Source organism: Anolis sagrei, chromosome X (genome assembly GCF_037176765.1).
Source record: "Anolis sagrei isolate rAnoSag1 chromosome X, rAnoSag1.mat, whole genome shotgun sequence".
Lineage (NCBI taxonomy): Eukaryota > Metazoa > Chordata > Lepidosauria > Squamata > Dactyloidae > Anolis > Anolis sagrei.
In genome coordinates this window covers 45,096,614-45,123,042 of record NC_090034.1, presented here as the reverse complement: position 1 = coordinate 45,123,042, position 26,429 = coordinate 45,096,614, and the positions used below count along the sequence as shown (strand labels likewise).

The 26,429-nt window shown below is 42.4% G+C and overlaps 2 protein-coding genes across 3 annotated transcripts in view; one reads left to right on the top strand and one right to left on the bottom strand.

The window, feature by feature from the left end:
- Positions 1-20,972, top strand: part of TPCN1 (two pore segment channel 1) — a 55,900-nt gene extending 34,928 nt beyond the window's left edge. Inside the window, exons 20-27 of the mRNA XM_060785438.2 lie at positions 9,336-9,425; positions 9,940-10,055; positions 12,110-12,156; positions 14,463-14,531; positions 17,500-17,584; positions 17,785-17,921; positions 18,117-18,197; positions 18,774-20,972. Of these exons, the coding sequence (XP_060641421.2) occupies positions 9,336-9,425; positions 9,940-10,055; positions 12,110-12,156; positions 14,463-14,531; positions 17,500-17,584; positions 17,785-17,921; positions 18,117-18,197; positions 18,774-18,896 (748 nt within the window). The 3' untranslated portion in view covers positions 18,897-20,972. The remainder of the gene's footprint in view (positions 1-9,335; positions 9,426-9,939; positions 10,056-12,109; positions 12,157-14,462; positions 14,532-17,499; positions 17,585-17,784; positions 17,922-18,116; positions 18,198-18,773) is intronic.
- A 1,646-nt stretch (positions 20,973-22,618) lies between these two features.
- The window catches only part of SLC8B1 (solute carrier family 8 member B1), a 40,880-nt gene continuing 37,069 nt past the window's right edge, over positions 22,619-26,429 (bottom strand). For both annotated transcript variants that reach the window (XM_067473266.1, XM_067473264.1), the window contains exons 13-16: positions 26,085-26,238; positions 25,865-25,945; positions 25,610-25,674; positions 22,619-25,197 (exon numbers count right to left, since the gene is read on the bottom strand). In XM_067473266.1, coding sequence (XP_067329367.1) covers positions 25,000-25,197; positions 25,610-25,674; positions 25,865-25,945; positions 26,085-26,238 — 498 coding nt within the window. In that variant the 3' untranslated portion in view covers positions 22,619-24,999. The remainder of the gene's footprint in view (positions 25,198-25,609; positions 25,675-25,864; positions 25,946-26,084; positions 26,239-26,429) is intronic.

The window sequence follows — 26,429 nt, the reverse complement described above, 5'->3', positions numbered from 1 at the left end:
CAAGCTGTCACAGTGATTTAAGGATGGAGACATGTCAAGATGTGACCCAGTAAACATGTGCCATGCCAAATGCTACATTTCTGAAGGATTAGGGTCCAGTCTGCCCCTCTCTTCTGATAAGAGGTCCTGATTTATAAAGACTGCATATAGATAAGAAAAATTCTACAAATGCTTTGCCTTCACCTCAGTACTCATAATACAAAGCCTGACTTCTATTTGCATGCAAGCTTCTATGCCAACATCAATGTAATCTGAACCATTTAAAGCCTGCTTTCATACTTGCCAGCATGATGTAAAGGACCCAGAGTGTAAATGAAATTCAAGGGAGGAAGAGCAACTGTAATGTACAATGTAAGGTACAGTGTCCCTCTCATAGGAACCTGCATGTCATAAGCATTTGAATTAAAATTACCATGTTGAATTCAAATCTGATTTTTAATTTTTTTTATTTGATGTGCATTGGAAGATGGGTGGTCTTATACAGCGAGTATATCCCAAACTCTCTATTTTAACTGGAAAAGTTGAGGATGGTCTTATACGCCCAGTCGTCTTATATGCTGGAATATACGGTTATTATTATTATTATTATTATTATTATTATTATTATTTTGGTTTTGTACCCCCGCCTCCTTCTCCCCAAAGGGACTCAGGCGGCTTACATGAGGCCAAGCCCGGTCAAAACAGTTAAACTGTAACATTAAAATACATAACAACAGTGTAAAACAAAGTAAAACAACAACATTGGAAAAATATAAAGCAGGCATCAAAATCAACAACCAATAACAAAATTCAGTTTATCATCATGGATGGTTGCACTGGTGCAACAAAAACTTAAAGAATAGGGCTAAATAGTAAAGTCCATGGGCCATATGGCAGCAGTAAAGATAGGAGCAATAGTAAAGTTTGAGAACAAGACTTAGGGTCCTAGCTGGGGCCAGCTATCCAAGGAATTGACTACTAAAATCACAGCGGAACATCCATGTCTTTAACTCTTAGTGGACAGAGGGTGCTAGTCTAATCTTCCTGGGGTGGGGCGACAACCGAGAAGAAGGCCCCCTCCCTCGTCCGCACCAACCATGCTTGAGACGGCGGTGGGAGCGAAAGGAGAACCTCTCCAGAGGATCTTAGAGATTGTGTAAGTTCATAGGCGAAGATGCAGTCATGAAGATAGGCAAGTTCCGAACCATTTAGAGCTTTATAGGTGATAACCTGTACTTTGAATTGGGACTCCTCACAGGGCTTGTTCTCCAGACGCCCTCTTCTGGACACATTCCAGCTTGTCAATATCTCTTTTCAATTGTGGAGCCAATTGTGGAGTCCAGAATTGGACACAATATTCCTGTGGTTGTTATTATGGTTGTTATTAAGCAAAGCAGGATGGCTACCTATCATCCTGAGGTGTGTTTCTGCCTGGCAGAATTAGGGTTAGACTGGCTGGCCATTGGAGTCCTGTCCAACTCTAGGGTTCTTTTTTTTTTTAATGTTTTCAATTGTAATGGTATCCATCTAATCCAGGGGTCCCCGAACTTTTTAAACAGAGGGCCAGGTCACAGTTCCTCAAACTGTTGGAGGGCCGGATTATAATTTGAAAAAAAAAATGAATGAATGCACACTGCACGTATCTTAATTGTAGTGCAAAAAACACTTTAAAATGAAGAACAAATATAAACTTAGTCGTATTTCAATGGGAAGTGTGGGCCTGCTTTTGGCTGATGAGATAGGATTGTTGTTGTTGTGTGCTTTCAAGTAGTTTCAGACTTAGGTTGACCCAGAGCAAGGGCCGGGTAAATGACCTTGGAGGACCGGATCCGGCCCCCGGGCCTTAGTTTGAGGACTCCTGATTTTTTAAGTGCAGCCAGTCCAGGATTCTGTCCATTTTTTCCTTTATCTGATCATTAGCTTTCCCTTCTTCAACCCATTTCACATATCTTAACCAGTTCTCTTTAATTCTTTGTATTTGTATAGACCACAGTATATCTTGTTGTATTATTCCCATAATATCCGATTGTACTTGTTCATAAGTATATTTGTTCCATCTGTCCATTGTCCATTTTGTCTTATCCTTCCATCCCAATGCTATTACAGCATGGGCAGATTTAACCATCGCCATCAAAGTTTGTTGGTCTTCTTTCGTCAGTGTTTGTAGGCCCAATGTTCCAATTTCCAACAGTCCCGGCCCAATATACAAATTTACCTTGAATAGCCCATTTATTTGTTCTAAAACCCTCTTCCAGAATCTCTGTACTTCCTCACATTCCCACCACATATGTGTAAACCATCCCTTCCTCTTTTTATAATGCCAACAGTTTGAGCTGGACCCTTTTATCATAGACTAGCTGTCTCCTGCCACACGTTGCTGTGGCCCAGTCTGGTGATCTGGAAAATAAAGTAATGAGAAAGTGTTGGTTTCTAATATATGTAATTCCTTTATGCTTGTGAGTAAACAGTATTTCTTGTTGTTTCTTTGTCAGTGTTGATGTGGAGAGTGTCTGGTTTGCCTACTCTGGAATATGCAACATATCATAGTCCTTTAAGGGTCTCTTTCAAATCTATGATACTATATCTGTGTGTGTGTGAGAATAATACCTATCTATATTTATGACTGGATGGCTCTTTGTCAGGAGGGCTCTAATTACATTTTCTTGCCCTGGTGAAGAGAGTTGGACTGCATGGCCTTAAGTATTTTCTGTTGGTCATGAGGGCTCTGTGTGGGAAGTTTGCCCCATTTCTGTCGTTTGTGGGTTTCAGAATGGTCTTTAATTGTAGTAAACTATAAATCCCAGTAACTACAAATCCCAAATGTCAAGGTCTATTTCCTCCGAACTCCACCTGTGTTCATATTTAGGCATATGGAATTTTTGTGTCAAGTTTGGTCCAGATCCATCATTGTTTGAGTCCACAGTGCTCTCTGGATGTAGGTAAACTACAACTCCCAAACTCAAGGTCAATGCCCACCAAACCCTTCCAGTGTGTTCTGTTGGTCATGGAAGTCCTGTATGCCATGTTTGTTTGAATTCCATCATTGGTGGAGTTCAGAATACTCTTTGATTGTAGGCGAACTATAAATCCAGGCAACTACAACTCCCAAATGTCAAGGTCTATTTCCCTTAAACTCCATCTGTGTTCATATTTGGGCATATGGAATACTCGTGCGAAGTTTGGTCCAGATCCATCATTGTTTAAGTCCACAGTGCTCTGTGGATGTGGGTGAACTATAATTCCCAAACTCAAGATCAATGCCCACCAAACCCTTCAAGTTTTTTCTTTTGGTCATGGGAGCCCTGTGTGCTAAGTTTGGCCCAATTCCATCATTGGTGGAGTTCAGAATGCTCTTTGATTGTAGGTAAACTATAAATCCCAGCAACGTCAATTCCCAAATGACAAAATCATTCTTTTTGAGTGGAGGACATAAATTTGACTGTTAGGTGTCTTGTGTCCAAATTTGGTGTCAATTCCCCCAGTGGTTTTTGAGTTCTGATGGTAGCACGAACTAACATTACATTTTTATTTATATAGAAGATAGATGCTAGCTGAGCTGGGGTTCTATACCACTTTAAATAAATCTTTTTTACTAATTCTTGAAACGTTTCCATTTTAATGGTACTTACCCCCTTCATTATCTTTTCCACCCTTTCCTCTGAAAGTATGCTTTCCTTACTCCATTTTTGTATTATCGTTCTAAGCATTGTTTCTTTTGCTTCCACTATCATTTTATATATTACCTCTGCTCCCCCCCCCCCCCAATTTTACCTTCTTCGCTTTGTCTGATCAGGGAATCCAGCTTATTTTCCTCTCTTTTTACTCCATTCTTAACCATCTCCCATAGTCCTCTCAATTTCAACCAATTTTCTCTTCCACCTTTTCCCACCAACTCCATAAAATCCACCAATTCTTCACTCTTACAAATCCTGCTTTATTCAACTTCTTCAGCCAGCACTCCTCTTCATCCTTAAACAAGCTATATAATGGTGACCATTTAGATAATGTGGGGATCCATTGCTTTTGCCATTTCCCCCATATTATAAAAGCTAATCTTCTAGGACTGTTCCTTTTATATTCCCTTTTATATTCTTACTAAAAATACCAGCTTGTCCTTTACACCAATTTCTTTCATTTTCTATTCTAATCCATTTCTGATTTCCCTTATCTATTTTTATTAAATACTTCAACTGAAAAGCTTCATAATATGCTTGTAGGTTTGGGACTGCCCAGCCTAGTTGATCACTTCTTGCAAAGACTATTTTCTGAGCCACTCTTGCTTTCTTTCCTCCAAATACCCATTCTCGTAACTCCTCCCACTGAGCTATTTGCCCCACCTCAGGGTCACCGGCAGAGTCTGAAACAAATACAACATTTTTGGTATCACACACATTTTTAGGGCTCTGATTCTCCTCGAGATTGATAGGTTTTTCCCTTTCCAGCCTCTTAGTTGTCTTCTAATTCTCCTCCAAATCACATTATAATTATTATCTTGTATTTTATCCTCACTCTTAGCTATCTGAATCCCCAAATAACGAATCTTTCTCTTGGCTATCTTAATTATCCCCTCTTCCCGAATTTCCTTAATTTTTCTCTTATTCATATTCATGATTAGAATTTCTGATTTTGCTAAGTTTATTTTCAAGTCAGATACTTTTTCAAAATCTTCCAAAATTACTTTAATTTCTCCCAGGGTTTCTCTAGGGTTTTCTGTTATAATTAATATGTCATCCGCAAATAAATTAATTCTGGTTTCCTCCTTCCCTATTCTATATCCTTTAGTCGTTCCATTATTCCTTATTCTATCTGCTAAGTGTCAGAACCCAGAAGCCTTACAGAGCCAGACTCAGGAGTATGTCCAAAAGAAACAAAAGGACTCAGAGACACTTACTTCAGTGTCTCTGGTCAAAACTCAAAATTAGCTGCAAAGATTAGCTCAAAAAACCAATTTAGGAAATAATCCGGATTAAACAGAGATATAATCCGGATTAAACTGAGTAGTGTCCAAAATCACCCAAAATAGAGCAGCAGATAAAGGGTAAGCAAACAAAGGTCTGTGAAGCAAAGCCGTCGTCCAGAAGCAGTCCAAAGTCAAAGAAATCCCAGTTGAAAGTTCCAAAGTCCAAGAGGCAGCGTTGTCAAAAACAGTCCGAATTCAAGGAGAGGGGAAATCCGCACTTACAAGAATCCAAGCCAGTCAGTACATGAAGTAAGCAGCAATATGCAGATCCAGGACCCACCCCAACAAGAAAGCGGTAGCGACAAGACCCAAGGCACGAAACCAACACTTTGCCTACTGCAAAGTTCTATCACTCCAGTGCCTTCATTAATCTTACAGCTCATCATCCGTTGATGAGCTGCTCTCCACCCCATCCTCATCACTGTCAGCTGGCTTAGCCTCTACAGCTGAACGCCAACGCCCATCTCTCCAACTCTTCCACCTCTTGTCAAGACTTAGGTCTCCCCACGATTCCATGGTATCACCAGATTGCCAATCCCCGCCACCAGAAAACCCCTCAAAAGTGTCACTGGATGTTGGTTGAGTACACACATTTTGAATCTCCTGAACCTTGGTCCAATCCAGTGGTTCCTCTTCATCCCCACTACCCTCAGACCCATTATTCCCAGAAAAGCCCATGAAATCCTCTTCCTCTGTGGGAGCAGTAAGTATGTCCCGGATCTTCTTTCTCTGACGTTCCTCGTCTGACTCCTGCTCTCGAGTAACCCTCTCAATGCCTCTATTCCCATCTGAATCTCCTTCCTCCTCCTCCCTCATTTCACTCTCGTAGAAACCTTCAAAGGAGTCTTCATCAGTGGGTGACATAAGTATCTCTCGAATTCTTTTCCTTTGCTGCTCTTCATCTAACACCTGGGCACCTCGTTTCCCTCCTCTATCACTCCTACTACCAGTTGCAGTGTTGCCAACAGACTCTACTACAACAGCTAAGGGCTCGATTACTAAAGTAAATATTAAAAGTGTTAGAGAGCATCCTTGCCTAACTCCTCTTTGTATTGGTATTCTTTCTGAGAGTATTATTTATCCTAATCCTCCCATCAGCCTCTCTATACAGCTCCTCTAACATCCTAATAAACTCTCTGTTGAACCCATATTTATCTATCACTCTATACAAATACTCATAATTTACTGAGTCAAAGGCTTTATAGACATCAAGTTTTATCATAGTCCATTCCTTCTTTTCCTTAATTCCTATTATATTCACTATGTTTCTTAATGGGTGGCTGATACTCCTTCCTTTAACAAAACCATATAGGTTCTCCTTAACTAATTTTGGAAGGAGCTTCTCCAACCTTCTCGCCAAGATTTTTGTGAAAATTTTATAATCTTGGTTCATCAGACTTATTAGTCTATAGGACGTTACCTCAAGTGGATCCTTCCCCTCTTTTAAAATTGTCAGTATTTCTGCCTGTTTCCAAGAATCAGGTGGTAGGCCCCCTCTCGTTATGTGGTTAAACAATATTTGTAATTGTGGTATTAACACTTCCCACATTTCCTTATAGAATTGACCTGTGAATCCATCAACACCTGGGGCCTTATTAACTTTCAGCTCGCCTATCACTTTTTTAATTTCCTCCTGAGTTATTTCTTCTGCCATTGACTCTGCCTCCCTGGGGTTCAACTTTATGTTTACCTCTTCTTCCCATCTTTTCAGTGTTTTTTTCCATATAATTCTTTATAATAACTTGCAAAAACCTGTAGTATTTTTCCTGTCCCCATTACTTTTTTTTTTGCTTATTTCTTATCTGTCCCACTCCTCTCTTCTCCTTTTTTTTAATTAAGTAATTAGCCAATCTCTTCATAGATTGGATATTATTTCGTTGGTAATCATTTTTAACCATTACAGCAACTTTCCACAACTCCAAAGCATCAATCTCTGCCAATTCCCTTTTCAATTGGGCTAATCTAGCTGCCTTCTCCTTGTCTTTCTGCTGGATTTCTCTCTGACATAGAGTAATTTCCTTCAATTTCTGCTCCCTAACCATCCTCCTATTTCTCTCATAACCTATTTCTCTAGCTATGCATAATCCCCTAAAGACCGCATTTGAAGTGTCCCAAACAGTTTGTATGCTGGCCGAACCATTATTATCTTGGAAGAAATTTTTAATCTGATCTTTCATATATTCTCTACTTTTCAAATCCTTCAAAACTATATCCTTATACTTTCAAGTCTTATCCACTTATTCCCATTTATCTCAAAATTGATCATCACCATGGCGTGGTCAGAGAGCCAGATCATATCTACTCCAATAGGCATAAGAAATATACCACAATCACATATTGTTAAAAGAGAACTTTATTTCTATAATGAAGTTCTCTTTTAACAATATGTGATCGATTGTGGTATATTTCTTATGCCTATTTGAGTAGAAGGTTGGTTGCTGTTTATCTTGTGTCATATCATAAACATTTTTAAGTCCACCTTTTCAAATTCACATTACTTTTCTTTCTGAAATCAAAATTAAAGTCTCCCATAATGATGACATACCCCTCATAATAATTATCTATGTTCTTAAAAAGTTTTCGTATTAATTTTTCTTGACCTGTATTAGGTCAAGAAAACCAATTAGGTCGAGATGACCAATGTCATTATTTTTCCATCTAGTTTTATTTTTATAAATAAAAATCTTCAGAGGACCACTCGAAGAAAGATGGAAACAGGTGAGTCACCTAGCAATCTTCCTTGTATATCCGCTACTTGATTGAATCCATGGTTACAGAAAGCTGGCTCTAATGGGGAAGGCTTAAAATAACCATGTTGTGCAAGCCAGTGAATGCTTGCGTAAACAGGGCTTTTAAAGGAACAGCCAACATGGCACTGCCATTCTATGGTGGTGAGATTGGGACCATAGACTGTATTTATAATGTCAGAAGCGGTACAGTCATAATGTATTTAAAAAGACACAAACAGAGCTAAAAACTTGGCATTACAATAAATGTCCTTTGACCAGAAGCTGGCCAGTTGGAGTACCTTTGGTGTTGCTGTGGGAAGGTCCTCCATCGTGCATGTGGAAGAGCTCAGGCTGCATTGTAGTAGGTGGCCTGTGGTTTGCTGTTCTCCACACTCGCATGTCGTGGTCTCCACTTTGTGGCCCCATTTCTTCAGATTGGCTCTGCCTCTCGTGGTGCCAGAGCGCAGTCTATTCAGTGCCTTCCAAGTCGCCCAGTCTTCCTTGCGCCCAGAAAGGAGTTTCTCATTCGGTATCAGCATGGATCGAGGCTCTGGGTTTTAGCCTGCCACTTTTGGACTCTTGCTTGCTGAGGTATCCTTGTGAGTATCTCTGTAGATCTTAGTAAGCTATTTCTTGATTTAAGGCATTTCCTTGCTATCTGATATCCGAACAGAGGATGGACCGAAGATGTCCCTGCTTTGAATCATAGAATCATATGAGTTGGAAGACACCTCATGGGCGATCCAGCCCAACTCCCTGCCAAGAAGCATGAAAATTACATTCAAAGCACCCCCGACAGATGGCCATCCAGCCTCTGTTTAAAGAAGGAGCCTCCACCACACTTGGGTGCAGAGAGTTCCACTGTTGAACGTCTCTCACAGTCAGGAAGTTCTTCCTAAAGTTCAGATGGAATCTCCTTTCTTGTAGTTTGAAGCCATTGTTCCTTTGTGTCCTAGTCTCCAGGGCAGCAGAAAACAAGCTTGCGTTCTCTTCCCTGTGACTTCCCCTCACATGTTTATACATGGCTATCATGTCTCCTCTCAGCCTTCTCATCTTCAGGCTAAACATGCCCAGCTCTTGAAGCCGCTCCACATAGGGCTTGTTCTCCAGACCATTGATCATTTTAGTCGCCCTCCTCTGGACACATTCCAGCTTGCCAATGTCTCTCGTCAATTGTGGAGCCAATTGTGGAGCCCAGAGTTGAACACAATATTCCTGTGGTTGTTATTATGGTCTTTATTAAGCAAAGCAGGATGGCCACCTATCATCCCGATGTGTGTTTCTGTCTGGCAGAATTAGGGTTAGACTGGCTGCCATTGGAGTCCCGTCCAACTCTAGGGTTCTATTATTGTTGTTGCTGTTGGGGAAAGTACGTTGGATCTGGCCCTGGGCTCACTCTAGGTAAGGTAAATGTTTTCCCCTGCAGTTGTGTCCAACTCTGGGGGTTGGTGCTCACCTTCATTTCTAAGCCTAAGAGCCAGCTACGGAAGAGGGGTAGTCTTGTACGGTGAATATATCCCAAACTCTATATTTCAACTGGAAAATGTGGGGGTCATCTTATACTCCCAGTCGTCTGTTAAATAAACTATCTAACTGAAAACAGCACTAATTTAAACACTGTAAATGCTTGAAGAAGGCCATAATGGCTCTCCATTTTGTTTCTCCAGCCTAGGTTTAACCTTGCTCATCTTCTATTACTGCTTTGCCATCATTGGCATGGAGTTCTTCTCAGGAAAACTCTACCCAAACTGTTGCAAGTGAGTATATCCGCTTTCCCTTTCTTCCCTTTGGAAAAGCAGGTATAAGTTGAGCTCCTCTTGGCACTGGCGTTTAGAGTCTGCTGACATTTCCCAACTGAATGCACACTGAGGCCTAATGGCACTGCATAGATGACTCCGCCTCTGTAACCCTTAACTGAGCACGGAGGCTCTGCGTCATCCATCTACTTCCATGACCTCATTGTCATGGAAGACCTTCCTGTTTGAAACAGCCCTTAATTGAATTTTAACCAAGTCCTAGCACTTTATGGGCACGTGGGAATCTTAGCAGGATTTAAATGTAATTTAATTTAACTATTTACAAGATGGATGATGCTATGGAGCATTACACAAATGTCATGGTCTGTTTTAGCTAATAGGTTTTATGGTTTTATGTTACTTTGTATATTTTAATGATGTTGGGAGCCACCTTGGGTCCACTGGGAGAAAGGCGACATAGAAATTCCCTAAATAAATAAATTGTTGGCCATTTTGTCCCTGCTTTCCTCTTCAGTGCCAGCACAGTGGCTGATGCCTACCGCTGGGTGAACCACACCATTGGGAACAAGACAGTGATGGAAGAGGGCTACTACTATCTCAACAACTTCGACAACGTTTTGAACAGCTTCGGTAATGGCTGAAATTGACTGCTTTAACAAGTGTATATGAGCATATGTGGGAAATTCCTGTTGGGTGTGAGGTACAGTGTGTGTGAGACCTGCCATACACTTCTTCTGGCCTCTCCCCCACTTTCTGTCTCTAGCACATTGGTGGAGAGTCGGTGGCCCTCCAGATGTTACATTGCATCTCCCATCATCCCTCACTGTTGACCATGTTGGCTAGGGCTGATGAGAACTGTAGTCTAACAGCAGCTGGATTGGCATATGTTCTGCAGATGCATCAGTTATTCACCGTCATGGCATCATTCTTTTGGCGGAAGCATTTTTCTATAATTCTGATGGAGGAGGTTGTTTGTTGGGGAGTGGAGATGCATCCAGCCATGTTTGTGGAGGCAAAGATATAATGATGATGTGGAGGCAGGTAAACTTGTAATAATAATAATATAATGGGGAGATAAAGATGTAATAATAATAATAATGTAACGTGGAAGTAGAGATGTAATAGTAAAGGTAAAGATTTTCCCCTGACATTAAGTCCAGTCATGTCCAACTCTGGGGGTTGGTGCTCATTTCCATTTCTAAGCCGAAGAGTCGGCATGTCCATAGACATCTCCAAGGTCATGTGGCCGGCATGACTGCATGGAGCGCCGTTACCTTCCCACTGGAGCAGTACTTCTTGATCTATTCACATTTGCATGCTTTTGAACTGATAGGCTCAATATGCCCAAATGTGAACACTGGTGGAGCTTGAGGAAAGTAGACATTGACATTTGGGAGTTGTAGTTATTTATTATTATTATTATTATTATTATTATTATCTTTATTTGTACCCCGCTAGCATCTTCCGAAGGACTCGATGCGGCTTACAAAGGTCAAGGCCTTAATACACAACATAACAATACAAAACCTAAAGCAAATTAAAACCAATTAAAACAATATAAACAACAAGCAATAAACAATACACTAAGACACAATAAAACTGGGCCGGGCCAGAGTAATGGGTACAGAATTAAAAGTGCTGATGTGATAGGTGGTATATATAGGGATTATAGGGTAAGTACAGTGTGCAGAGTGCGGCAATCTTAATTCTAATAAAGTGCTTCTGGGACTTGGTATTGGAGATTTCCTATTCTGGAAAGGCACATCGGAACAGCCAGGTCTTCAAGTTCTTTCTGAAGACTGCCAATGTAGGGGTCTGTCTAAGATCTTTGGGGAGGGTGTTCCACAGTCAAGGGGGCCACCACAGAAAAGGCCCTGTCTCGTGTCCCCACCAAACGCGCTTGCGACGCAGGCGGAATCACGAGCAGGGCCTCTCCGGATGAACGAAGTGAACGCGTGGGTTCATAAACGGAGATGCGGTCACTCAGGTAGGATGGTCCCAAACCGTTCAGGGATTTATAGCTTACCTACAATCAAAGAGCATTCTGAACCCCATCAACGATAAAATTGGGCCAACTGCTAGGTTGGCAGAAGGTGGGGCTAATAGCGGGAGCTCACGCTGCTCCCCGGATTCAAACCTGCAACCTTTCGGTCAGCAAGTTCAGCAGCTCAGTGGTTGAACCCACTGTGCCACTGGGTGCAGTGTAATGTAATAATAAAGATAATAATAATAAAGATGTAACAACAACAAAAACAACAATAACAATTATAATAATAATGTAGAGGTAAAAATGTAGTTGGAGTAGGAGTAGTAGTGATGATGATGATGATGATGGTAATTATAAAAACAAGGAGTTAAAGATGTAGGTACATGACATGCGTAGATCTCCTAAGGATCCCAGCTACTGTGTCAGCCTCTGATGCTAACATGCCATTGCTGCCACAGAGAAACACGCAACCTTTGCTGAAATATGAGGGAACTTTAACAGCCAGATGATAATAAATCTAAAATGCTTCCAATTTCTCTGGTGTAAAAATTAGAATTTTAAAAGTTGTGTTGTACATCTCAACAGAGGAAATATCACAATCCATGTGTCTCAGTTTCCACTGTCTTTGTATCACAGGGATATATTTTTCACTTTCCTCTCCTTCCTCCTCTGCCCCCTCCCAATTTCCTTTACACAGTTACCCTGTTTGAACTGACGGTTGTCAATGACTGGTACATCATAATGGTAAGTTGTTCACCAACATGATGGCCCACAGTTTGCCAGCCCCGCATTGGTCGTGGGAACCCAGGAAGCTGGTTTACATGACAGTTGTCTGTCTAGGGCCATGCAGCCTCCCAAAGCTATTTTGTGCAGCTCCTAGGTTTACAAAGGCATGCAAGCCTAACTGTTACATGATGATGTGGAGAGGAACCATGGCCTGTTACTGGCAGCAGTTTGCTTTTGAGAAGTCCTGGCTTCAGTTTTCAGCATCTCTGGTTAAAACTTGAAGAAGGTAGCAGCCAGTGGAAAACACACAGTGTGACCCATCCCTCTGTGCCATTTTTTGGCATTGGGGTGACAAGGCCTGAAGGGATCCCCCAACAATCCTCCCACTCCAAACCATTTCCATTGCACTATCTGTTGCTATTTGCACTATCCCATGCCCAGCCCTGTTATAGTTGGCCCACATCCATTTAGTAACCCTGGCCATTGGTTTTGCTGAACCTCTACTGATAGAGCTACAATGAAATGGGTTTTTAAATATTTTTATCTTTAATGTGTTTTAGCAGAATGTTTTGTATTTTTGATGTTTTATTTTGTCTGTTGTTTAATTAGGCTGAGTTATATTGTCGAATGTGTTTATTTTGATATAATTGCCTGTATGGTTTCTTTCTGGTAATTAAATGTTTGCCTTATATGTTGGAAACCGCCCTGAGTCCCCTTGGGGAGATAGGGCAGTATACAAATAAAGAGTAGTATGATTACGTTTTTACTTACTTAGGCGATCCCTCGTAGCCCAAGGATAATGGTCCTCCAAGTCAGGTGTCTTGGCGGTGGGTTCATAGGTGGCTGTGGAGCCCTATTCTTGATCCACACATTCTCCCGCAGTGAGAACATCAGTTTCCGGGAAGGTGGTCCTGGTCAAGTTTGGCTTGATGCGCCTTCTTCTTGGCACGTTTCTCCCTTTCTCCCTCTATTCGTACTGCTTCGAATTCTGCAGCACTGCTGGTCACGGTTGACCTCCAGTTAGAGTGCTCAAGGACCAGGGCTTCCCAGTTCTCTGTGTCTATGCCAAAATTGTTAAGGTTGGCTTTAAGGCCATATTTAAATCTCTTTTCCTGTCCACCAACGTTAAGTTTCCGGTTCTTGAGTTGGGAGTATAGTAAGTGCTTTGGGAGACGGTGGTTGGGCATTTGGACACGTGGCCCGTCCAGCGGATTTGGTGGCATACGAGTATCCCTTCAGTGCTGGTGGTCTTTGCTTCTTCCAGCACACTGACATTTGTCTGCCTGTCTTCCCAAGAGATTTGCAGGATTTTTCGGAGGCAATGCTGATGAAATTGTTCCAGGAGTTGCATGTGACGTCTGTAGACAGTCCACGTTTCGCAGGCATATAGCAGGGTTGGGAGGACAATAGCTTTATAATCAAGCATCTTGGTATCCCTACAAATGTCCCGATCCTCAAACACTCTCTGCTTCATTCGGAAAAATGCTGCACTCGCAGAGCTCAGGCGGTGTTGTATTTCGGTGTCGATGTTGACTTTGGTGGAGAGGTGGCTGCTAGGGTAGCGGAAATCATCAACATTTTCTAATGTTACACCATTAAGCTGTATCTCTGGCATTGGAGAGGGGTTGCCTTTTGACTGCTGGAAGAACACTGGTTTTCTCGATGTTCAATGACAGGCCGAGCTTCTTGTATGCTTCTGCAAAGGTGTTTAGATTGGCTTTGTAGGTCTTCTTCTGAATGTACACAGACGACGTTGTCATCTGTTATTGGAGTTCTATAACAGATGATGTTGTGACCTTGGTTTTGGCTTTCAATCTGCTGAAATTAAATAGCTTGCCATCTGTCCAGTAGAAGATTTCCACTCTGTTGAGAAGCTTCCCATCAACAAGATGAAGTATCATAGCGATGAAGGTGGAAAATAAGATTGTGAAACACATCCCTGTTTGACACCTGATTCCACCTTAAATGGGTCACTTTGGGAGCCATTGCTGTCCAAGACTGTTGCCATCATGTTATCATGGGGGAGCCGCAGGATGTTCACAAATTTGTTAGGGCATCCAATTTTTGGGGGGATGGTCCAGAGAGCGCTGCGATTCACTGTGTCGAATGTCTTTGCAAAGTCAATGAATGCCATGTACAGAGGTTGATTTTGTTCCCTGCATTTTTATTGGAGCTGTCGTGCAGTGAATATTATGTCCACTGTTCCTCTGGAGGGGCGGAAGTATTATTGTTATTGTTGTTGTTGTTATTATTATTATTATTATTATTATTATTATTATTATTATTTCCTGTTCTTATTACTACTATTATTATTGCCTTTCCAGGAAGGGGTGACGTCAGAGACTTCGCACTGGAGCCGCCTCTACTTCATGATTTTTTACATCGTGACCATGGTGAGCTGTTTACAATGTTGACATTTTGTAAAGTAAGGGATTCTGCCAGTGATTCTGTGTGTCTGTTTCAATTTGGACTGCCCTTTTCTGTTTGGTGTACCATCCCAACTCTCCTTTAGGATTTGGTGATAATCTGTTCCTTGATGGGAGAATGCCAATGAAAGCTTGAAGCTGTGGAATATATTTCAGAGGAAAAAACTGGCCAGAGCACCTCTGAAGATTTCTTTCTTTCAAGATCCCATGAAATTCATGAAGTTGCTGTACATTGATAGGCTTCTTGAAGGCACATATGCACACACTGTCCCATCTCCTAAGCCTTGGGTGGATAGCAATATACAAATCTGGGTTGTTATAAGTTTTCCGGGCTGTCTGGCCATGTTCCAGGTGCATTCTTTCCTGATGTTTTGCCCACATCTATGGCAGGCATCCTCAGAGGTTGTGAGGTTTGTTGGAAACTAGGCAAGTGGGCTTTATATATCTGTGGAAGGTACAGAGTGGGAGAAAGAACTTTTGTCTGTTGGAGGCAGGTGTGAATGTTGCAATTAATCACCTTGATTAGCACTGAATAGCCTTGCAGCTTCAAAGTGTGGCTGATTCCTGCCTGGGGGAATCCTTTGTTGGGAAGTGTTCGCTGGCCCTGATTGTTTCATGTCTCTGGAATTCTCCTGTTTTCGGAGTGTTGCTCTTTATTTACTGTCCTGATTTTAGAGTTTTTTTTAATACTGGTAGCCAGATTTTGTTCAGTTTCATGGTTTCCTCCTTTCTGTTGAAATTGTCCACCTGCTTCTTGTGGATTTCAAGGTGATTAATTGCAACATTCACACTTTCCTCCAACAGACAAGAGTTCTTTCTCCCACCCTGGTCATTAATCCACAAATATATAAACCTCACTTGCATAGTTTCCAACAAACCTCACAACCTTTGAGGATGCCTGCCATAGATGTGGACAAAATGTCAGGAGAGAATGCTTCTGGAACATGGCCATACAGCCCAGAAAACTCACAGAAACCCAGTGATTGTTACAGTATATGATTTTTGTAAGTCTTGACAAGAATCATCTCTTGCTTATATGTGTGTTGAGGAAGAACCACTCCCTGATTAGGATGTATATCAGGTGAAGTTTTCTTGATGGAGGTAGTGAGTGAAATGAAGTAATCAGAGATGGAACTACACTACAAGGTTTGCTGGAAAGAAGGAGATTAGTGCATTGTTTTGTAAGTTTTTTTTCCTTCTGCGATGGACAATGTGTTTTCAAGGCTACTGTATGTTTCTTTATAAAATACATGTGTTGACTACTCAAGAGTAAAGACATTTTTCTTTTATACTCTGTATTTTCAACTTGGTGCCTGGAGCTGGGAAGACTACTGTGTATTTTTCAATATAAACTAACAAACCGCAACAGGTTATGGGCCCAGTCTGCCCAGCTTGCCCAGTCTGCCCAGTCTGATCAGATTGCCCAGTTGGATATTTTTTCTCTCTCCAGTTCCAGTTTTGAAGACATTTTTGGTTTTGCATTGTGTGTTTTGTTGGCAAAGCAAGAAGATGGATACTGGAATGAATTTTGCTTTCCCTATGGCCAGGTTAAATGGCAATAACTATTCCATTTTGGAAAGTCAGAATGGAAAGTTATTTGAGGAGAGAATCCTTGTGGGAATGTACAGAGAACCCAGTGCAGCAGCCAGCTACAGCAGAGCAGCTGAGAGCTCTGGAAAGAGCAAGGTCTACTCTGATGTTAGGAGTTGACGATGATCAATTGGTTCATATAAGCAGCCTGCGAACTCCCAACGCAATTTGGGTGAGACTCAGCGAAGTACATGCTTCCAGTTCGGCAGCAACAGTGGCTGTACTGGCAAGACGACTTTACAGGAAGAGATTGGAGAAGAATGAAAGTCTGAAAGACCATTTGCAGATATTGCAGAGTTTGTTTTTGCAATTGGAGGAGAGAGACTTTCATCTCACAGAGCCAAACAAATGTTTCATTGTCCTGTCATCCTTGGATGATTCGTTTGACGGGATAGTAAATTCCTTGGAATCACTCCCACAAGCACAATTAAACCTCCAATATATTTGTGCTAGACTTCTTGCTGATTGGGAAAGGCGAAAAGATCGTTGCCTGGAGACTGCAAATACAGCAGGGCGTTCTCAAGGAAAGCAGTCAGCCGGAGTTGCACTCGAGGAGGAGACGGAGAAAATTTGTGTGGTGAGAAGGTGCTTCAATTGTGGGTCTCCAAAACATTTAAAGAGGAATTGTCCAAAACAGCAACAGAAGAAGCAAGGATGGAAGAGAGTGAATCAGAAGAGGGGTTCCTCGCATGTCAGCATTGTGAAGTCCCAAGGGAGTCCAACAGATGAAGACATATTTTACGTGGACTCTGGATGTTCACAGCATATAGTGAACAACAAAAGTTTGATTTGTAATCCTGTAAATCCTAAATGTTCAAATGTTACCCTTGCAGATGGAAAACAGTACAAAGTACAGGGACAAGGGGAAGTTTATGTTAAGCATTTGGGTAAAACATTAAGGAATGTATTTTTAGTTCCAGAGATTGATTATAATTTATTATCAGTTGGAAAACTGGATAAAGAAGGTTATGAAGTTAATTTTTCTGGAGGAAAAGTCAGAATTTTAAAAGGGAATAAGTTATGTGGAACTGGTGTATTACAAGGGGATTTGTATGTGTTGTATAAAATGCCAGAGTTTAGTGAAGGTAAAGACATTTTTCTTTTATACTCTGTGTATTTTCAACTTGGTGCCTGGAGCTGGGAAGACTACTGTGTATTTTTCAATATAAACTAACAAACCGCAACAGTGATTCCGGCCATGAAAGCCTTCGACAACACAATATACAAATCCTTAATTTTTCAAATAACAGTGGTTGAAAACACCTCTAAAAATCAGTTAGAAAGACATAAATAAAACACCTGATGCTGATGAGCTACCTTTTCCCCATTCTTTTCCCATTCTTAGGTTGTGATGACCATCATTGTCGCCTTCATACTGGAAGCTTTTGTGTTCCGCATGAACTACACCCGGAAGAATCAAGATTCCGAAGGTCTGAGGGGCATATATATTTCTTGCACTTATTTCCACCCTGCTGTTCTCCCAGAATAACTTCAGGATGCAACATCTTGGCCACTATTGTTTTCTTTAGAGGGTTTAGGATGAGGTTTGGGGGTGGGGGTTAGGGGCAGCAAATGGGCAGCTTCTATTGCCTCCTCATCCCTCCTTGCCCTATGTCTTTCTCCTCTGCAGAAGATAGTGGCATTGTATTAGAGAGGGAAGTCTCCAAGGAAGAAGTCACAGCCGTAGCAGAGATGTACGGAAGATCCAGCAGTGCTTCGGCTGCCGGCCAACTGCTCAGGATCGTCTCCCAGATGGACCGGCACCAGGTGAGTACTTTCTTCTGTCCTGCGTCAGTATGGCTGCTCTCAGGATTGCTTCTCAACTATTTCTGTAACCATCCAAGTATACTTCTTCCCCTTAAAGGGAAAGCTATGGGCCGTGATCCTTTGTTTCTTACCCCTGGGACCAGTCTGAGGTTGCATCATCCCATTCTCTTAATTGTCTGCCTCTTTTTCCTTTAGCAAACATCTATGCTATTCTCGGGGCGGCGCTCGAGGACCAAAAGCGATTTAAGTATGAAGATGTATGAGGAAGAGATACAGGTAACAACAACAATTTTATGTATTACCTGCCTCTCCTTTTGGCTTGAGGCGGGGGACGACATAGTCAAAGACATTTGTGAAAACGCATATTCAAACATACATATCCTAAAATACATGAACACAAAAGTTAAAACGCAATAGAAATAGGCGATGTGAAGCTGAAAGCACCCATAATGGCATGATGTGTTTTGGCTGTTCTAGCCACATTTCCGGGGCCCCTCCATCCCTTTACTTTCAGCAAGTGTGTCCTTGATTGTCCAAGAATCCAAACTCAAGCTTTCTGCCATCAGTTGTCACTATGTGTATGGCCTTTGGTGCCACCTTTTGCCCAAGGGAAGTATTTCTCAAACAGGAAATCCCTTCCAGACCTCTCTCTAAAGTAGTGAGGGGGAATATATGTTAGGGGGGCATTTTGAGGCAAACCCCAATTGTCATTGTTCATAGCCTGGTACTTTTCGTGCTTCAATGGCCCTGGTGAGTTTTTGGAGGTTTATGAACACACAGTTGGTGCTCTGAGAACCAGATTATTGCTGGAAGTGCAGTGATCCCCATGCCTCTCTTCCTCTCTTTGCACAGGAATGGTATGAAGAGCATGCCCGGAAGGAAGAGCAGCAGTTTCCTTGGCAAGGGGACGATGAGATGCTCAGCCCCCCATTGCCAGCCCCAGGCCTGCGCCAGCGCTCTCAAACCATTATTTAGGCCTAGCTGATTCGGAGCTACTTCTCTTCTGCAATAACAACTTCTTACTTCACTTGGCCATCTAGTGTAGCCTGGCAGAAGAACTCCTCCTGGAATTCTTTGGGAGAAGAGATGTCTAGTTCTGCTTCTGCCAAAGCCTGCTGCTGTCCTGATTCCTGCCAGAGACATTGGGGTGGAGGGCATTGAAGGCATAGCTTGGGGAGGGTAGCAAGCCAGGTGTAGTTTTGGCTTCAGACTGTTGGGAGATGAAGTCTAACCACAGTTGGAGGGTCATCACATTGCCCTCAAATGCCTCAATCCAGTACCTAAACCCAACTAGAGTTAACCCACTAAAGTAGTTGGCGAATGGTAAGTGAAATTTTAAAATCCGTTGCTTCCATGGGTCACCTCTGGTTGATTCTGGATGTAGACCAGGCGAGATAATCTAACACTCTGACTACCTTCTACAAACAATACTTACATTCTGTTAGGTATAAGTGTAACTTCCTGGAACTGTTAAAACTTGGGGATCTTCTTCACTGCATTCCAGCTGGGAAAGGGAGATATATCAAAGCAATAATTCTTTTTGACAAAAGCGATGTTCTGTTAGTGAGGATGTCCTTGTTTGGCCTCCTCCCTGATTCCTGGGCTCTCCCCCTACAACTCGTTGTGCAGGGATCGTCAGCAATAAAATGAAGAGGGGAGTGACCAAGTGCCATCGTTTCTTGGTTGGAAACGTGAGCATGGGGGGAGCTGGAGGTCTTTACCTCAAATGTGAGAGCATTGCAACCTGACTGTCTTCTCCTTTTTCTCCTCAATTCAATCTGAGCCATCAAAGAAGGCCACACTTCCCTGCCACTGCTCCCATTTTCTCATTTCCCCTGCTATCCTCAAGCAGAAAAGACTGTTGCAAGGTAACCAGAGAGGTGGCTCAGAATAAATCTAGTTATTTCCAGGTGGGATAAGGCAAGTTGTTTCTGACAAATTCAAAGCTAGGGCAGGGGAATGTGTGGCCCTCCAGATGTTGCACTACAATGCCCATTGGTAGAGACCCAGAAAATACCTTAAGATGGAGAGGTGAGAGCTCTGAGGGCAGCAGGCTGACTTAAAGGGTGAATCAAGATGTAGGGAAACTCAACTGATGCAATGGGTCTACTAAAAAAAGGTCTAACAATAGGCTAACCTGTGAAGTACATAGACCCAATCTGATGCTGGCAGAGTGCAAAGCTCCATCTAGAGGCCAAGGGCTGCTATGTATTCTAGAGGCCAAGGGCTGCTCCTTTCCCTTCAACTATACTCTAATCTCTGGCTTTCTGGTTCTGGAGGAATTGGTGCCTAGGTACCATATAGATGCCAAGGGGAAAGCAATGTGTAAGGAGAGGCCAGGTACCTCCTTGTGTAACACCCAAGCAAATATAACCCTGGTTAAGAGGTGCTTGGCCAGTTTAAGTCCCCAAGAACATTGCCCCCAATTATTTTTGATGAGAAATTAATCCTGACCTCATTTTTGGTGAAAGGGAAGTTCGAGTCTCTCCACTTGCCAGACCACTAACTACTCAAAGGAGCAAATCTCTGTGCAGCTTTTTGGGGCTAGTTCATGAGAGATCCAACTTAGGCAAGCTAGCGTTACAAGTCAGTTCCTTTACTCTCACTGCAATCTTAAACTTTGTTCCTCCATGTAGCCTAAGGATATGACATAGAGGAGCACCAAGCCAAGCTTGCTTCTGGGAACAAATATCCATACATCTCTGTAAGGTCTGAAGTCAAGGCACGATTCTTTGGCTGTGTTGCTAACTAATCCAGCTGTCCCTCGATTTGCACTGTATATTTTTGTGTTTTGTAAAGAATAAGCTAATACTTAATTCCCGAAGCTACTTTCTTCCACTGTCTTGAAGGCCGGAAGGAAAACCAAGCTCAGTATGGGGCATCCCCTTCTAACCCTTCTCTCCCTTGGACAAACCTTTAACTCCAAAGACAATCATGGGTCAGGATGAAACCCAGGGTGGGTTTTGTATGTTGGCTGTTGTAATAACGATGTCTGAAACAGTATTATATAGGTGTTTCCAGGCACGAGTCAATAAACCTTTGTAAGCATTCCTAAGGCCTGCTGGGCTTTGTTTTGGGGAAGGGCATTTGCGAAGCCGTGCCAAAGGATATAGCCACCTTTTTTCTACTTCGGTTTGAAGCCCCTGGTAGGGAGTTCATGGTTGGACCTCTTTCAGCCTTTCAGAGCACACCACAGTGTGATGACCAACTTATCCTTCAGGTTTCTCTCTGAAAGGACACATCTAACGTCTCAATACTTGTTTGATCCTTTTTCACCTTGTTGCACTGCATGCTGGGCCTGTCTGTATTTAGTAGCCTGCAATCTTAATTTAAGAGCCAACTTGTTATAGTTGGAACACTGGACTACAACGCTGGATCCCAAAGTTTGAATCCCCATTCTGACCATGGAAACCCACTGGGTAGCCTTAAGCAAGTCTCTCTCAGCCTAAGGAAGGTAAAAAAAACCCTCTACAACCCTTTGAACAAATATTTCAAAGAAAGCCCAGTGAGTCTTAGGATCACCAAAAGTGAGAACTGGAAGTCACAATGACAAGTTTAATTTCTAAAGCAAGTTTAGAAGAAATGTGTTTTAGTCCCATACTCAAGTTGTAGGTGGAAAATTGGTCGCTAGTCTGGAAAAGCTCTTGAAGCAGTTATTTCACCTGTACAGGATGCCTTGACTCACTCTTGAGCTTAGAAATGTTTAACTGCCATGAATAACTTTTCAATAACCTTAAAGCATAGGTTCTTTTTATTGCAATTTCCAGTAAGAGAAAGGGGAATCAGAACGTTTACACTACACTAAGAACATTGGACATACAGGTTCTATGCAACTACATTGGATTCACAAACATGGCTAACAAACAAACAAAGGAGAATTACATTTTTACTCAACATTCACACCACATATACATGCATCCATCCTCGTGCATACATCACCATTCTCCTGCTGTCCCCTGGAGAAGAACATCTCTTAGGCCAGATCCTGCTTCCCTGCAGCCTGCCAATGCACAGTTCCAAAACTTCCATAATGCCAACATTCCAAAACTTCATTCCCTAGGAACAATGCCAAGGACCAGATCTCTGTTTTCCATACTGCAGAATCCAAGACTCCAAAATCGCACTTCTTCCTCTTCCCTTGAGAAAGGCGGCCAAAGTGACCAGAACCATGCTTTCCCATACCATATCTGACATCCTCCGAATACACCATCTCTGTCTTTCCCACAGAGCATAACAGGTGGAACAGATTTGGGAATTATTAGATAGTCTTTTATAGGAATATTCTGCTGATGTAGTCCCAACGCTGTAAATTAATGATAGATGTCTTCCATCCTGGCTCAATCTCAGTTTCCTGGCCAGATGTTGACTCTTCTTGATTGGTGTTAGCCTTGTGTTGACTTCCTTCATAACTTTTCCTTAACTTAAAAGAAACATTGTCACAGTTCTTATCACAGTTTACTTTTCACTTCTCATTAGCAACTTTTAATCGCATTCCAGCAAGCAGGTCTAGTCATTACAGGCCTTAATATTTTACTGGTGTCTCCAAAATTATTAGCTCCCATTCCTTCATTCTTCCATACTTCCATTCATACCCACACATACCAAACCCAAATTTATCAAATCTGCATATTGATTTTTTATGATAACTGCATCATATAAGCCATTCTCAATGCAGTAACTGTATGAAGTCAACTATATAGCACTGAAAATGAGACTTTATTTTAATTTTTTGCATTTATTAACATACCAAATGTCACATTTGTTCTCAGAGCAAGGGAAAGAGTAGGTTTTTTTTTCAGAACAGGAAATTAGGGATACAGCATAAATACAGTGCAACTGTTCCATACAGTGTCGAACAACATTTGAGAGTCTTTGACAACATTAAAGCAGCATCAGAAATGCATGCTGCTCTGCTCTTTCCCTTCATGGAGATGCAAGAGAAGAAAGGCATGAGATTTTAATGATGCAACCCGCTCACAATGGTCCAGGTCCACAGTACAAAAGTAAATTGCAACAACTCTAGGCTAGTGAAGAACCACTCTGCGAATTGCCCAATGTGAAAACGTTCCTAGAGAGCAGTTATTTTCCAACCAGTTCCTCAAGGAGGGAATGGAAAAACCTTGGTTGCCCACAACAATCCATAAAAAACCCAGCATCTTAGACTGCTCAAAAACTAGCCCTGAAGCATCTTCCACTCCTCCCATAGGAGGGGCTTTTAAGCAAGTGATTGCTCTCATTTTTCCTTCTGAGGTAGATTGTGACAGAGACGAGACGTGTCCAAATGATACACTCTCACGCAGATCTCCTACTCTAACAAAAAAAACAACAACAAACAAACAAAAAAACAGATTCTCACTGACCAATCAAGATGAAGCCGGTTGCTTTTCATACCAGTTTGCCAGCTCTTCACTCTTTCAGATAGCAGTTTATTACTTGGGAGGAGAACATTCAGGAGAACTTAATGTCCTGTTTTTCAAACTATACAATGTGGAACCTAACCAAGGTATTAGGCTGCTAGTAGGAAAGTAGCATTTAAATAGAGACTTGGGGACATGAGAGAAGCCTCCTACAAGGATGGAAAACATCTGGGCGTCCCCTGGGTAACGTCCTTGCCAATTCTCTCACACCAGAAGCGACTTGCAGTTTCTCAAGTCACGCCGAATACAAAAAAAGGAGACATGGGATTCTCCTAGAGGTGTCATTTGCCAGCCTTCATCTATCCAAAGAAAAAAGAAAAAAAGATCTTTAAACATGGGAGTTGCCTCCAGTCATCCCTCCACATTTGTGGTTTTGACTTTTGTAGATCTGATTATTCATGGATTCGATTCAAAATGTGATCTTTAGGACTCTCTCCAATGGAGTTCTATGGTCACCTTCCTTTCCTCCAAGGACAAGGTGGGGACACCAGGGGCCTGAATCCTATTGGAAGCTTATACTAGATTGGTTCCGCTGAACCAATGGGATTTAACTCTATGATGACTCCTCATTGAACAACTGACTCACAGGGCTTCCTTTAGTTTGGGTTTGAGGCCCAAATAGGATTGAGGCCCCGATGTGCCCAAAATATGGGGTCTTGGCTTCAGAGATCTAAATATTATCAATCCCTTGGGGTTTAACATACCCTTTTCTCTTCCTAGCATCTCTTTCCCTACTAAAGTTATCACGGATAATTCTTTTTATAAAAACCTCACCATATTATCATTTTTTTAAAAGTGACATCAGTAAGAGTTTTCACTCCTCCAGGAAAAGCCCATGGAATTAACGTATTCCTACCAAAGGATGGAAAATCCTTTTGCTAGGTTTGATAAAGTCACACATTGTTGACTTTTGGAGAAACAATAGGCATGCAACGCTGCCTATTTAAAAAAACACATGTCTATGTCTATGATTGGAAAATGCACATAATCCACTTTGGTCAAGGGGGAAATTACATCTGAAGGCACACATTAAAATATGTGATTGAAAGCTATGGAAAACATGCACATGACTTTAGGAGAAGAAAATATACATCTCTTAACCTGACATGACCTGACTCCTATTCATCCACCCAACTAGAATCGGATTCCCTGCTGAATCAACTGTTGAATGATGAGTCAACACATCGGTAAATCCCACTGATTCAATGGGGCTGATCTCACTTGTATGTGCCATTTCTTGGTCAAACGACACTCTGAAGTAGTTCCCAAAGACAATCTGGAGATGCCTTTGCAACTTCGACATTCAAGCTCCAAATAAGGCAGGATTTGAATCCTGCTTCTGGTAAAAAAAATCATTATAAAAAACCCTTTAAAAGACTTTCCTCTATTCCAACCTAAACAATGCCAAGTCCTTCAAAAATATATTACTAGTTGGGGATGGGGAGTTTCCCAAGGCCCAATTTGGTGCAACACTCCGACTCACAAGGAACCAGGAACACCCTGCCTTCAGAGACATGCACACTCCTTGGCCAGGGCTCTACTTGAAGTCCAGAGACCAGTGGCCATGATGACAGTCAACCACCATGGCGACTGGGAGCTCGCCAGCAGCCATGTTTTTCCAAGGGCAAACAACTCAGTCCCGATAGCAACAGTCTCCTGCGTCAGTAAGTGGAAAGTCGGATCACTCTGAACTCTGTCAGCAGGGCCACAGTCAAGAACACCAGATAGTAGATGATGAGGCAGCAGCCATACTCTCGGCCTAAACGGAAACACTGAGCGGGGACCGAGAGGAATGAGAAGACCAGGCTCAGGCCCAGTGCGCCAGCCAGGATCCACACCAGCAGGCCTTCTGATTCCAACTGGAAAGGGAAAAAGAGAGAGTCAGCTTCTCTGCTGGTTGTTGTGTACCTTCAGTAACTCCAACGTATGATGGCCTTATAGGAGGGTTCTCTTGGCAAGGTTTCTTACTCACGAGATTTCCCACAGTCTACAGAAGTGCTTCTTACATTTTTGGGTATGGGAGACTATATTTGTGCCCACTGACAACTCTTTCTTTCCTGGAAACACGCAATTCACTTTGAGGAGCATGGACCAAAAACACTTGGAATTACCCGATTTCCTTCCCAGTTCTAAGCAGACCCGACCTTAGTGCCTGTCATATGCTCCCACTTCCACAACCCTCTCCTTAATCTCTTCTGAGACCACTATCAGACGACCAATGTCGAAAGAAAAGGCAATGGAAAAAGGAAAAGGACAAAACACAGTCCATACCCTGACGACTGATTTGCTGCTTGTCATCTGCAGAAGGCACCCGAGTCCCACTCCGACAAGCATATCTGCGAATGTGTTCAGGATGGAGAGACAGTTTGGTCAGGAATGGCTTTCATCTGGAGAGAGAGAGAGACCCTTGGCAACCACCACCTTGCCAACAATGCCTCTGGAGCCCAATCTACTCCTTCCACCCCTTGAAGTACAACCCTTGGCAACCAAGAAGGGGCAAACTCTCAGTCCATCAACCAAGGATACTGAAGATGATGCCTCCAAAGCAGGCAGAGAAGGCCATGCGGGGGTACCCCTGCCGTGCCATTGTGAGGTCAGAAAACATATCTGCGAAAACAGAAGGGAAGGGCATCAAGAGAGACACGTTACCTCTCACACACTGGAGCCCTAAAGACGATTCAGCGTTATCCACTACATTCAACAATGGAAATATAATCCATCACCAGTCCCTGGGCCTGCTACTCACCTCCAATGCTGTTCCCCCAGGCCAGCAGCGTCAGCCCCAGAACGGTATTGCTGAGGTGGAAGACGATGCCCAACGTCCGCAAGATGTTCACAACCTCAGTGGCGGTAGTGTTGATCCACAGGGCGCTGACCAGGAAGCCCAGGAAGGCAAAAAGCTGTCCCAGTGGCAGAAAAATGGGGAGGGCAAATACAGGTATATCATTGAGGGTCAACACGTCTCTCTTCTTTTGCAATTTTCCCCAGAAATTACCGCTGAGATGGTTGCGGGTGTGAAGGTTGCGGTAATGGTTTTAAAACACTGTCATTATATGATCAAGTGCGGATGACACTAGACAAGAGGATAACA